Raw genomic sequence first — 15,000 nt, forward strand, 5'->3', positions numbered from 1 at the left:
ATATAAATATATAATGTATATAAATATATGATGTATATAAATATATGATGTATATAAATATATGATATATATAAATATATGATATATACGATATATATATATATATATATATATATATATATATATATATATATATATATATATATATGATTTATATATGATGTATATCATATATATCGTATATATCACATATATATGATATTCGTATTACATTCATATGATATATGCCATATATATATCATATATATCATAAATATATGATATATATGATATATTATGTATCATATATATGATATGATATGTATATGATAAATATGATATATATGATTTATATCATATATGTGTTTATATATAATTTCCCTCCCTTCCACTCCTCCTACCTTCCCTCCTCTCTTTCTGCTTATTTTCCTTCATTCCTCTCATTCCCTTTTACCAGAAAGAACCCCAAAAAGTTACCACATGTGGGAAGGCAACCTCGCGGGTGACGGCGACACAAACGTTTGTCATGACCAACACAAACGTCGCCCAACACACCGAAATAAACGTTTCAGTCATGACGTCATCTATAACGTCTACTGTATTTCTTACGTCAGAGGTGTTCATTGAAGGTGAGGAATTACAGTGGTGTTTGTTTGAGTAAGACTGTAATAGCTAGTGTACTGCTGGAAACTTCATTATGAATTCTTTTGATTGCCGTTATTATTGTTTTTAGTATTGTCTTTTAAGAGGATATTCTTGATATGGATAGCGGTATTGTACATATAAATGCTATTACGATAATTTTAGCAATAGCAGTAAACAACATTGATAAAGTAATCATCATCATTATGATCACAATTGTTTTGTTACATTATAATCGGTATTTTATTTTATTTATTTGATAACTTTTTCTGTCAGTGTGAATGTATACATTACCGCTGTTATCAGTATTCACTACGATGCTTGTGCTTTAATTAATGCTCAGTTTTTCAGTTACCGAGTTATCTCTAATTACATTTTTTTTTCTTTTTTTTAATTCAGCGATTAGATTTATTATATTATAGATGCAGTGACACGGGCATATTGAAAAGTAATGTTTCGCGAATGTTAAATAATCAAATGACAAAGATTGAAATCTATCATAATTTTTCAGTCAATTTCAAGATATTAGTTGAAACCTATCTAATAGTGGGGAGAGTGTGAGGACATGTAGTTCACAATTGTTTTATAGTTCGTATGCCTGGGCATTTTTGGGAAATTATCAGTTTTATTAGCGATTGATTATATAATGTAGGTGGGTCAAGGTTAGACGTGTGAGAGAGAAGGAGAAGTGTTTTTTGTTGATTTCTAAACTTTGAATTAACAAGAAATAGGTAGATATATAAAATGAAAAAAACTCTTCGAATGCGACACACGCCGCGCGCGCACATACACGGACACGCACACAAACACACAGAAACACACATGCACACAAACACACAGAAACACACATGCACACAAACACACACAAACACACACAAACACACACGCGCACACAAACATACACAAACACACACACACACATACACACACACAAACATACGCGCACATAATGCACTGCCACATTGATATAGATATAACATACTGCACTATCGGGTTAATACCTATACCTGAGGGCGGCAGAGGTTCGACTCCGGGTCAGGTAAGTATGTTCTACATAAATATATGTATATATATATATATATATATATATATATATATATATATATATATATATATATATATATATATATATATATATATATAGTGTGTGTGTGTGTGTAGGTGTATATACAATTTGATATATATATTCATATATATACATATATATATAATTATATATATACATATATATATATATATTCATATATATACATATATATATTTAAACTATTAAGCAAAATACTAAATTCATCTTTGTCCTGTTTCAATTTATCGATCTGGTGAATCGACTCCTGAATTTGTGAATGGGCAATAGTATACATACCCTTTATCCTCACCTCATCTTACTTTTGATACCTGGCAGAAGTGGTTACGATGACTGGCGCTCCCGGAACAGAGATAGAAACCGTCTACCTCACGGACACCAATGTCTGGACGAAAGAAGAACACATAACCGAATCCTTGCCAGTCACTGTAGCCGCACCGAAGACTGTCACAGAGGTTAGTCGTCACTTTAAACTGATGATGACTCTCTTCCATCTTCGTTTTTATTGCAATTTTCCAATTATTTGCGTGTTGTTGTTTTTTTCAGGTGGCTGCCATTACGGAGGTTGTCACTGTGACATCAACACGACCCGAGTTCGAGACTACGAGATCTACTGTAGTTTCTTTAACGACCAGCAGCACTACAGAGGTCGTCCCTTCCGTGTCTACAATGACGGTCACAAGCACATACCACGATATTGTGCAAGTGGTAGAGACAGATACGACGGTGAGTCAGAAGATATTACTAGTATTTGTTTACTCGGATGAAATATTGGTGTGCATGTAGCTTGCGAACATATGTGGCCGCCCGTATGTTAAACAAAACACTTGTATTTTCATATTGTATTCATGGTAGAGTTCCAACACTTGTACAAGAAAAGAACACTTGTATATCTCACGCAGGTGGGTATCGTTGTACCGCTTCAATTATTCATAACACCAGGGAATAATACAGATGACATTTGAAGGCATATTCCTATTCTTTCTATTCCAGGTAGTTGAAGTGTGGCATACCGTGTGGCAGACTGCAAAGGAAACGATGCTTCTGCAAGAGACGCAGACGAGACAGGAAACCGTTACAGTCACCGATTGCGAGAGAGACTTGTTGCATGATGTAATGGCTGTATTTGGGTGATTAAGAAGCAAAGATTATGTGTTTTTTTCTATTTTGCGATTAATAGTAATAGATGTAATATTTTTTACTTGTTATTTCAATGTCCATACTTTTTTGTTTTTCCTTTTATCGGAATGATAAGTGATTTCCATTCCGAACAGATAAAATTTATGATTTAGTAAGATATGACCGAGAAGCATTATTTCTAAGGTATCACAATTTAATATAAAGTTGATATAAACTTGATTTGATATAGAATCTAATATAAAAGAGATGGAAGACTAAGATTAGGAGTGTGAATAGGCGAAAGAAGGGGATGCAGGTTAGAGAATTTCGAGTAAAGGTTCGAGATACTTCATGGATTAATTCTGCAATCTTTATCAATTGTAATTCAACTCTTGGCAACAGTGAGGTTTAGTGCCGGTACTAGACGAGGAGTTCAGGGAGTATATATTCAAGCGACAGTGAAACTCCTTTACATAGATGTAAGTTTTATTATTTTTATGATTGTATTACTTAAGACGTTTTAAAGCACATACTTTGGCACAGAGTCGGTGACATTGCGTCGACATGCCATACAAGTTTAGATTGATTTGATTAAGTTCGAAAAGGTTTCATGATTTAAGATTGTGAATTTAAGATGTGAAATGCCAATGTGATGAGCTGTAATTAAAATATGTCAAAAGTAAATAATTGGTATCTATGAGTTGAAATACTATTTCTTTTATATATATAAATTTGTTGGCATTCACAAGCTGAAATAATAATATAAATAACATATCATAATGAAAATGGCAATAAAAAGTTTTGCATATTCAAAGATAAGGTTTGCAATAGAAGTAAAAACTCATGAAAAACTCGAGCCGAAATGACATATCCCATAGTTCATCGTTCGTAAAGCGTTCGCCATTATTTTACTTTAGCTCAATTCTAATCTAACATCGTTCTTTTTGTTGCTGCTAAAAATATATATGCGCGTTTGAACATATATTGTGTTTTTTTTTTTTTTTTTTTTTTTTTTTTTTTTTTTTTCCTTAGAGCACAAAAAGTGAGTTGTGATGTTATCAAACGAACATTTCCACAACACTTGAGGTGATGTGCAGTCACGTAATCTTTTACATATATCATATCATATGTACAATATATGTATATATAAAATGTTTTACACACACACACGTCTGTGTCTGTGTATAATATATATATAAATTATATATATATAAATTATATATACATAAATTATATTATATATATATAAATTATATATATATATATATATATATATATATGTATATATGTATGTATGTATGTATACATATATAAATATATATATATATATATATATATGTATATATATATATATATATATATATATATATATATTATATATTTATATTTATATCTATATATATATGTATGTATGCATACATATTATATATATATATATATATATATATATATATATATATATATATATATATATATATATAATATATAATATATAATATATATATATGTATGTATGTATACATATATATAAATATATGTATACATATGTGTATATATACATATGTATACATACATATATATATATATATATATATATATATATATATATATATATATATATATATACAGTATATATACAAATGTGTGTTTGTGTCGTATATATGTATGTATGTATACCGTCTATGATTTTATGAACAAAATCAAAATACAATTCATCATGTCTAGTGCGTATTGGAATCGAAACAGCCATATATAAAAGTTAATTGCACGTTTCTGTTTTATTAAATGAGTATGGGCTGATATGCCGTATGTTATTGTACATATCCAACACCTGCAGCCTATGTTTTCACGAAAGGCAGGAGACTAGTGTAAGCTACAGAAAGCGTGACACTTGTGCTCCAAACGCCCAGCTGAACGGTCGCTCGGCTCTCCAAAAGTGTAAGTATTCAACAATAGCACGCTTTGAGAGTGACACAAAATAATAGGTCGTACCCCCATCCATATTGCAGGATGGATAAACTTTGAAAATACTGAGGATGATAGAGGAGGAAAACGGACACTCTCTCTAGCTCTGCATCGATAAAAAAAAAAAAAAAAAAAAAAAAAAAAAATTATCTTGTTAATTTCATATTTCTAGTGCGTTGGATTAGTTTGAAGGTAATTAGCATATGATCAGAATTAATCTATTGATTTTCTAAGATTAGATTTGTTTGATAACCATCGAAGGAAAACCAGATATAGGTGTTGCAGTTAGCATCAAGTTTGAGCGGATTGACTGTTGAATTTAACAATTTTGACTTCAGAAAATGAAAGATCGACTTTGAAAATATTGTGAATGTAGTCTCGCTAGATTAGCAGTGGTTGATGAAAAGTCAAGGTAAAACCAAGTGGAAAAGTTTAATAATCTACAAAACGTTTAATCAGACTTTATATGCATGGTTCTTCACTTTTAGCATAGGAAATGCGTGTAAATGAAATGTTTTGCAGATTCTAGAAACTTTTGCTAGTAAACCCTATGAGAGTTGTTTAGTTCGCACTGCACCGGAATAGTAGCGATTGTCCATTGTTTGATCCCAGGCAAAACATAGTGAGGTTGTTTCTATGACGACGGACAGAATTATTTAGCATGAACTTGAAGCTATGTTTACGCAATCTTTTGCATAACCTGGTAAATGTAGTTTGTCTTTTGTACATCGTGTAAGTCTCTTGGACGATGTCTCTTGTTCCTCTTTACTTGATGCGATTGAAACAGACATTATCCCTCATGGAGTAATAATTCCGGCATCGATCTGAAGTTGCCTATTTTTCTCATCGACTTGTGTATCAAAGTGGTAACACAAATTAACCCGGAAGTCCCTTTTGGGTCTTCGTAAGGTTATGATATGGGGATAGCTTTTTGACACTGCTCCTGAAGGATCCAACTGGAAGTCAGTTATCCAGTAAATAGATGATTATCCCATTGCGGATGGGGATAGATTCGCTTGCCCAGTCTCCAGGATAGGTTTTATTTTAGATCGAGACAGCTGGAAGCAACATAATTTGAATCTTCTCACTCTCTTTCAGTCACTCATTTTAAGACTAGAGCCGTTTTTGTGTTTTATTTTATTTTATTTTATTTATTTATTTTTTTTATCTTTATTTTTTTTTTTTATTGAGTTTAGAGACTTATATGTGCCATATGACAGCCTCTACCAACGCTGCGGTTGACTAAAATTGTAGCATATGATCCATATTAGCTCATTATTTTCTTTATACTCAATTTGATAGAAGTATTGCTGTTTTATGGGAGGACAAAAGGCAGCTTTATCTTTTCGCATTTTTGTGCTGTCATGAACGAATAAGAAACATAACCACCTACAATGAAGATAACATGAAAAGGTAGGGAAGAGAAACGAAACCTGTGCTTGTGACTGTGAGTGCCACAGTGAAAGGCATCCATATAGGCACAGGGGCATATTTTTGACACTAGTTATGGATTAAGTCACCTTCCTCTTTTCGTTCTGCCTGCACATCCTTCATCGACGGTACTTTAGAACAAGAGGTTGTGCCATCGCTCTATAAAGATAGTGCTTGCTAGAGACCGTGGATGGGTGCCATTCAAGGCTCTCTCTCCTGCTAGTGCTAGAAGAATGTGGTGCCAGGTCTTGGACGTTAAGTTGGCTTAATATTATGGTAATTACAGTAATCATGACTGTAATTGCCATCATAACACTCCTTTCTCATAGCACAATAAAATAGGACTGTGATCCAAAATCCCCGTCATGATGCCCGTCGTCAAGCCAAAGCTCCTCCGTCATGCATGTCATGACACCCGTCCGCAAAGGGTTTAAGTGTTATAGAAATAAACAGATATTAACTCATTATCATTACTAATAGTAATAGTTAATTTCTATCAGTTACCACTAAATATATCATAAATACTATAATTACCGTAATATAGGTTTAATTTACAATCCCAAACATAGATGGCACCACTTTCCCCTAGCATCAGCAGGGAAGAAAGCCTTGAATGCCCCTTATCCACGGTCTCTCCAAGCACTTATGTCAGATAGCGATGACACGCCGCCTCTAAAATACCGACGGGACAGGATGTTTAGATAGAATGAGAAGAGGAAGGTGAACCAGACCATATGCACCGTCTGCAATGTGCCCCTGTGCCAGTATGGCTGGTCTGTGCAATGACACACGCAGCCGTAAGGATAGGTCGCCTTCTTCTTTCTCTTCATCTTCTCATGTTGTTATTGTTTTCGTTGAGAAAGGATATTTCTTTCGTATTTGTTTACGTAAGTTCAAGTATACGAAAAAGTAAATTTACTCTTAGTCCTCCCATAAAGTGAATCTGGATAGCATAATGAGTTTATATAGACTCTCTACAACAATTTTGGTCGACTACGTACAAGTGTAAAGACAAAAACCGACACAAAATGAGAACGAGTTAGAATGAAATAGCTTTTCTTTCCCACCGACGTGAATACTTATAATTGTATCAATATTTATAAACATTTAAAGCGAACACTTGTTTTCTCATAACATAAGACACGCATGCATTCACCCTGGCTCTTCTGCCTTTTTATAATCCTCTTTATATTCATTTTTATCATATTTGTGCCTGTGTTACTTTGTGAACACGGGGGCGAAGGAACATATTTACTCGTTAGGGTATTTATTAATATCGATAAGATATTCATTAACAAGTTCCAATCTAAGACAAACACCTGTTTTCAGAAATAAACGTCGCACATGCAACGCGCAATCATTGACCTTTTTGAGGATAAAATGAGGAGCAACTAAAACTTATTCCTGGTTTGTGGTCAATTAAACGCAAGGTGATGTTTCTTTTAAGTAGAAAGGGAATAGATAATTCGTGTAAATTAAGATGATATTTGGACAGAGATAATTACCTAATTATAGAATAAATGAAACGTTTATCCATCTTTTTTTTATTTATGCCGCTTTGCGCTGTATATTATGCATATATGTATAATATATATGTATATACATATATGTATTATATATATGTATGTATACATATATGTATTATATATATGTATGTATACATATATGTATTATATATATGTATGTATGTCTACATATATGTATTATATATATATATATATATATATATATATATATATATATATATATGTATTGTATATATATGTATGTATACATATATGTATTGTATATATATGTATGTATACATATATGTATTGTATATATATGTATGTATACATATATGTATTGTATATATATGTATGTATACATATATGTATTGTATATATATGTATGTATACATATATGTATTGTATATATATGTATGTATACATGTATGTATTGTATATATATGTATGTATACATAGATGTATTGTATATATATGTATGTATACATAGATGTATTGTATATATATGTATGTATACATAGATGTATTGTATATATATGTATGTATACATAGATGTATTGTATATATGTATGTATACATAATGTATTGTATATATATGTATGTATACATAGATGTATTGTATATATATGTATGTATACATAGATGTATTGTATATATATGTATGTATACATAGATGTATTGTATATATATGTATGTATACATAGATGTATTGTATATATATGTATGTATACATAGATGTATTGTATATATATGTATGTATACATAGATGTATTGTATATATATGTATGTATACATAGATGTATTGTATATATATGTATGTATACATAGATGTATTGTATATATATGTATGTATACATAGATGTATTGTATATATATGTATGTATACATAGATGTATTGTATATATATGTATGTATACATAGATGTATTGTATATATATGTATGTATACATATATGTATTATATATATGCATGATAGATGTATATATATATATATATATATATTATATAATATATGTATGTATACATATATGTATGTATATATATATATAGATAATATATGTATGTATACATAATTGTATGTATTATTTATATGTATAATATATGTATGTATACATATAGGTATGTATTACATATATGTATAATATATGTATGTATACATATATGTATGTATTATATATATATCCTATTTAAAGATTTTTTTCTCTACAATAAATAATTTTGTCGTTAGTTTACTCAAGCATATGCATGTTTCGTCTCATTTTCTCATATGTTAGGATAAAGATACTTACTTTGAGTGTCTACAAAAGCTTAGTCCTAGACATAATAGTTTGTCATAACTTGACTGACACCTCTCCTCCCCAGAGATCATTCCTCCGGTGGGATAGCTGTAAAAGCAGTCGATCCCATTATCTGCACTGCGGGCACAGGTTTTGCGGGAATTCATTATGCGGTGGAAGTTTGTGGCGGACGTACACCTGCCTTAAAAAAAATGCCAACTAGTCAGGCATGTGTGAAAATTCCCTCTATCTGAATGATTATCGAATAATTGTTTATTTGGGGATTTCATTGTCAAAATAAAGTAAGCTCTCAGTGTCCATACAAAACAATGTCTGCATCCTCCATACATTGATGGATGTGAACCTTCACCCAAAATTATCCTGGCAGATTCGTTTTGGATCAGTTCAACCCTAATCTTGAGTCTGGTCTTGGCTGTGATCAAGGCACCAGAAGCACAGTCCATGATGGGACAGACCAAAGAAAACTATCTTACTGCTTGATGTCGAGCATTTCTCCATGACATTGCTCTCACGTCAGAGATCCTTGCCTGACTTTGTCATAAGTTTGTCCCTCCTTTTGGCAATTAAGATTTTGGTCAACCTATCCCCCAAGGTACTGAAAACCGCCGGTTCCAGTCCCCGAGCACGCAGTCTTGCACCGTGGCCATTTTGGCCACAGAGATCTCAAGTCCTGCCATGCAGCATCCCTCAGACGTGAGGTCCTTAGGATGTTACGTACGATGGAGAAGACTGCAAGATCATTTGCATAGGCTGCTCTTTCGGACCACAAGTGGGAGGTGGATGGTGATACCGGTCATCAGGATTTTAGATATGGACTAAGAATCATAACCTGTGGTATTCCTTTTTGGCTGGCAAGTGCTCTGAAAAAAATAAAAATAATATATATACATATACGTATATATATATATATATATATATATATATATATATATATATATATATATATATATATTGCACATTCGAAGAAATGGTCTTACTGCATTTGCATACATCCAACTGTATCAACGATGAAGGTGAAAATTGACTCATTTCATTCGAAAAGAGAATACCCAGTGCCTGTACATTCCACTTTTTATTCTAATATAGCTCTTCAAAATGTTAGGCCTATTTTTCGTTAGAAATATTCAATATTCTCATACTTCTCACTTTCACGAGAAAATATGCAAAGCTGAAAATTAGTAAAACTAAAAATATTCTGATCATTATTTTTTATTTATGTGATGGGAACATACCCATCATTAACATTCTAAACGTTATGACCTGAACAAGAGCAAGGGGAAAGCTATTTAATTTTAAAATTATTTAATACCAATAGGAAAGAAAAAAAAATGAAATTAGGAACAATACATCGCCATCGTGTAAGGAATTATTAAACAATTTATAAGAGAAACCGTAGATATACGTACAGTTAAATACAGATAAAAAGTCAACAACCCATATTTCAAGTGTTTTCTGCACCTGTTAACATTGTTACAAAAGGTTGCCAAGAACCGCCACCATTGTGCTCCATCTAGCAGTTACTACATAATAATTATGTTAGATGTCACCTCTTCAACAAAAAACCATAGCAAGAGTCCATACAAGAATCTGAGTCACAATTCATTACAACTGAAGTAATTGTGTCAAAGAGTACATTGATAACATTCGTGGAATATTTTGCAAACTTATTTGTTATAACTCACGCCCCCTTCCCAAAACACCGACGTTAATATCAAGTCATGGGCGTTTTACCTCAGCCTGCGTCATAGAATATGCAGTTATCCGTTAATGTGTTACCTATTCCCACCATTATTCCATTATTCACGCATTTACTATAATAGAGTCATTTATTTATAAGAGTGCTGATCAAAGCACTAGAATGTAATATAATGTGATAAGTAATCTATAATAATGATTATCATAACGTTTATAATAATTTGTTTAAGAGGATGATTTATAATTATAATGATAATGTTTATAATCATGACGTAATATAATTTATTTATATTAATAATACATTTCTGTATGATAATTACAATACATTTATTTATAATAATATTACAATAGACGTTGATATCTATAACAATTTATAGTTATAATATAAGAATATTTATGATAATTCATAATATAATTCAACTGAAAAAATAAGGACACTGGACAAGTATGAAAGGGAACCTTAAATGTCTATCCCTATTTTTTAGCAAATATATACGTAAAAGAACGAACAAATTTGAAAATACCGTCCATAAGATTATGCAATTCAATCAATATGCGTTTTTCATCTTTCTCATATATTACAAAAATGCAGTTATTTTCCCAAATCAGATTGTGTGTGTGTTCATTGTTTTTATTATTATTATTATTATGGATAGTAATACTTTTTCTTATCAGTATCCTTTTATGGTCAACAGTCGAAGACTTAACAAGTATTAACGTATTGTGGATTTCCATAAATTATTATTGACTGAAGAATCTTGAGGATCTAGCATTTTACTGTCGACTTTTTTATAATGTTTTGTGGAGTTTATTACTAGTTTTCTTTGTTTGGGTTAGGCTTATATAGGAGTGCTTCTAATTCTAACCCGCCCGCTCGTTTTAATCGGACATGAAATAGGATTGAAAATTATGTTTATTCTTTACGGAAAGCTATAACATAGAGGCATACTACTGTACTGACTACGCAGTTTTCCTCTCATAAAAAGAAAAATAAGATATATGACGAAAAACTATTTTAATTTGAAATATCTATTAATGTATGGAGGATGCAGACATGGTCTTGTATAGACTATGAGAGCTTACTTTATTTTGACAATGAAATACCCAAATAATCATTCAGATAGAGGGAATTTTCACACATGCCTGACTAGTTGGCATTTTTTTGAAGGCAGGCGTCCTTCCGCCACAAACTTCCACCGCATAATGAATTCCCGCAAAACATGTGGCCGCAGTGCAGATAATGGGATCGACTGCTTTTACAGCTATCCCACCGGAGGAGTGATCTCTGTGATGCTCCCTTTCGCCTTCGCCCTTTTCCTTAGTCGGGGCACGAGGGAAGAGTAACAGAGCCAGGGTTCGGGGGAGCCCATGCCCTTTGTTAGTAATGCTCTTTAAAATGATAGCGTGAGCACTCTAGCTGCATGGGACAACCAGGAAGTGTTTGCAAAGACATCTTAGTGCTTTCGGTCTAAGGTGCGAGTCCAGTGGCGTCTTGATGACCTTGGCAAAGTGTTGCACTGTCATGAGACCAAGTTGAGAATCCAACGGCCGCCATGCACAGGTTGTGAACCTTCACCCAAAATCATCCTGGCAGATTCATTTTGGATTAGTTCAACCCTAATCTTGAGTCTGGGCTTGACTATGATCAAGGCACCAGAAGCACAGTCCATGATGGGACAGACCAAAGAAAATTATCTTACTGCTCGATGTCGAGTATTTCTCCATGGCATTGCTCTCACGTCAGAGATCCTTGCCTGACTTTGTCATAAGTTTGGCAATTAAGATTTTGGTCAACCTATCCCCCAAGGTATTGAAAACCGCCGTTTCCAGTCCCCGAGCACGCAGTCTTGCACCGTGGCCATTTTGGCCACAGAGATCTCAAGTCCTGCCATGCAGCATCCCTCAGACGTGCTCTTTCGGACCACAAGTGGGAGGTGGATGGTGATACCGATCATCAGGATTTTAGATATGGACTAAGAATCCTAACCTGTGGTATTCCTTTTTTGATTGGCAAGTGCTCTGAAAAAAAGAGAAAAACAATATATATATATATATATATATATATATATATATATATATATATATATATATATATATATATGCATTACATATACATATTTATATCGATATATATATATACATATATATTAGGGAGAGAGAGAGAGAGAAATGGTCTTCCTGCATTGCATATATCCACCTGTATCAACGATGAAGGTGAAAATTGTCTCATTTCATTCGAAAAGAGAATACCCTGTGCCTGTACATTCCACTTTTTATTCTAATCAAGCTCTCCTAAATGTTAGGCCTATTTTTCGTTAGAAATGTTCATTATTCTCATACTTCTCACTGTCACCAGAAAATACGCAAAGCTGAAAATTAGTAGAACAAACATATTCTGATCATTATTTTTTATTCATGTGATGGGAATATACCCATTATCAACATTCCAAAAATTATGACCTGAGCAAGAGGAGAGTTATTTAATTTAAAAAAAAAAAATTAATGTCAATAGGAAAGAAAAAAACATATGAAATTAAGAACAAAAATGTTGTACATCGCCATCGTGTAAGGAATTATTATGCAATTTATAAGAAAAACCGTAGATACACGTACAGTTGAATACATATAAAATGTATTTCATATTTCAAGTGTTTTCTGCACCTGTTAACATTGTTACAAAGGGTTGCCAAGAACCGCCACAATTGTGCTCCAGCTAGCAGTTACTAAATAATAATTGTTAGATGTCACCTCTTCAACAAAAACCCATAGCAAGAGTCCATACAAGAATCTAGGTCACAATGCATTACAACTGTAAGTAATTGTGTCAAAGAGTACATCGATAACATTTGTGGAATATTTTGCAAACTTATTTGTTATAACTCACGCCCCCTTCCCAAAACATTAACTTTAATATCAAGTCATGGGCGTTTTACCTCATCCTACGTCATATAATATGCAGTTATCCGTGAATGTGTTACCTATTCTCACCATTATTCCATTATTCACGAATTTACTATAATAGTGTCATTTATTTATAAGAGCACTGATCAAAACACTAGAATGTAATATAATGTAATAATTAATCTATAATAATGATTATCATAACGTTTAAAATCATTTGTTTATAAGGATGATTTATAATGATAATGATAATGTTTATAATCATGACAATATAATTTATTTATATCAATAATACATTTCTGTATGATAATAACAATACATTTATTTATAATAATACAATAATAGACGTTGGTATCTATAACAATTTATAGTAATAATATAAGAATATTTATGATAATTCATAATATAATTCAACTGAAAAATTAAGGACACTGCACAAGTATGAAAGAACCTTGAATTTCGATCCCCCCTTTTTTTAGCAAATATATACGTAAAAGAAGGAACAAACTTGAAAATTCCGTTCATAAGATTATGCAATTCAATCAATATGCATTTTTTATCTCTCATATATTACATAGATGCAGTTATTTTCCCAAAGCAACTTTGTGTGTGTGTGTGTCCATTTTATTATTATTATTATTATTATTATTATGGATATTCGTAATACATTTTTTTTAATCAGTATCATTTTATGGTCAACAGTCGAAGACTTACCAATTATTAACGTATTGTGACTTTCCATAAATTAGTATTAACTGAAGAATCTTGAGGATCTAGCATTTTACTGTCGACTTTTTTATAATGTTTTGTGGAGTTTATTACTAGTTCTAGTTATTATTACAGGTTGTGAACCTTCACCCAAAATCATTCTGGCAGATTCATTTTGGATCAGTTCAACCGTAATCTTGAGTCTGGGCTTGGCTGTGATCAAGACACCATTATTACCATTATTCACGCATTTTCCATAATACTGTCATTTATTTATGAAAGTACTGATTAAAGCACTAGAATGTAACATAATGTGATAATTGATCTATATTAATGATTATCATAACATTTATAATAATTTGTTTATAATGATGATAATAATGTTTATAATTATGACTTTTAATGATCTACTTCATTTATAATATCAATTATACATTTACTTATAATGATGATAATACAAGTATAATACAAATATTCATGATAATGCAATGATAGATAATAAAATCTATAAAAAGAATATAATATGGCAGATAAACCCACTATACACAAAACATATTTATTAGAAGATGAGACTACAGTTTCGAAATCCATCTTCAGGTCTAAGGAGAGAGGAGGGAAGCAGGTATATAAGGGGAAAAGTATGTTTTGTGTATAGTGGGTTTTTCTGCCATTT

At 31.8% G+C, this 15,000-nt stretch overlaps 2 protein-coding genes across 2 annotated transcripts in view; both read left to right on the plus strand.

Annotated features, from left to right (window-relative positions):
- The window catches only part of LOC122263845 (uncharacterized), a 9,748-nt gene extending 6,842 nt beyond the window's left edge, over positions 1-2,906 (plus strand). The window contains exons 2-5 of the mRNA XM_043032484.2: positions 437-608; positions 2,024-2,160; positions 2,252-2,431; positions 2,699-2,906. Of these exons, the coding sequence (XP_042888418.2) occupies positions 437-608; positions 2,024-2,160; positions 2,252-2,431; positions 2,699-2,839 (630 nt within the window). The 3' untranslated portion in view covers positions 2,840-2,906. The remainder of the gene's footprint in view (positions 1-436; positions 609-2,023; positions 2,161-2,251; positions 2,432-2,698) is intronic.
- A 1,752-nt stretch (positions 2,907-4,658) lies between these two features.
- Positions 4,659-15,000, plus strand: part of LOC122263842 (uncharacterized) — a 20,661-nt gene continuing 10,319 nt past the window's right edge. The window contains exon 1 of the mRNA XM_043032479.2: positions 4,659-4,762. The gene's annotated coding sequence lies outside the window, so the exon portion shown is untranslated. The remainder of the gene's footprint in view (positions 4,763-15,000) is intronic.

This window comes from Penaeus japonicus, unplaced genomic scaffold, assembly GCF_977035675.1.
Source record: "Penaeus japonicus unplaced genomic scaffold, GWHDUDI00000001_assembly GWHDUDI00000001, whole genome shotgun sequence".
Taxonomy (NCBI): Eukaryota; Metazoa; Arthropoda; class Malacostraca; order Decapoda; family Penaeidae; genus Penaeus; species Penaeus japonicus.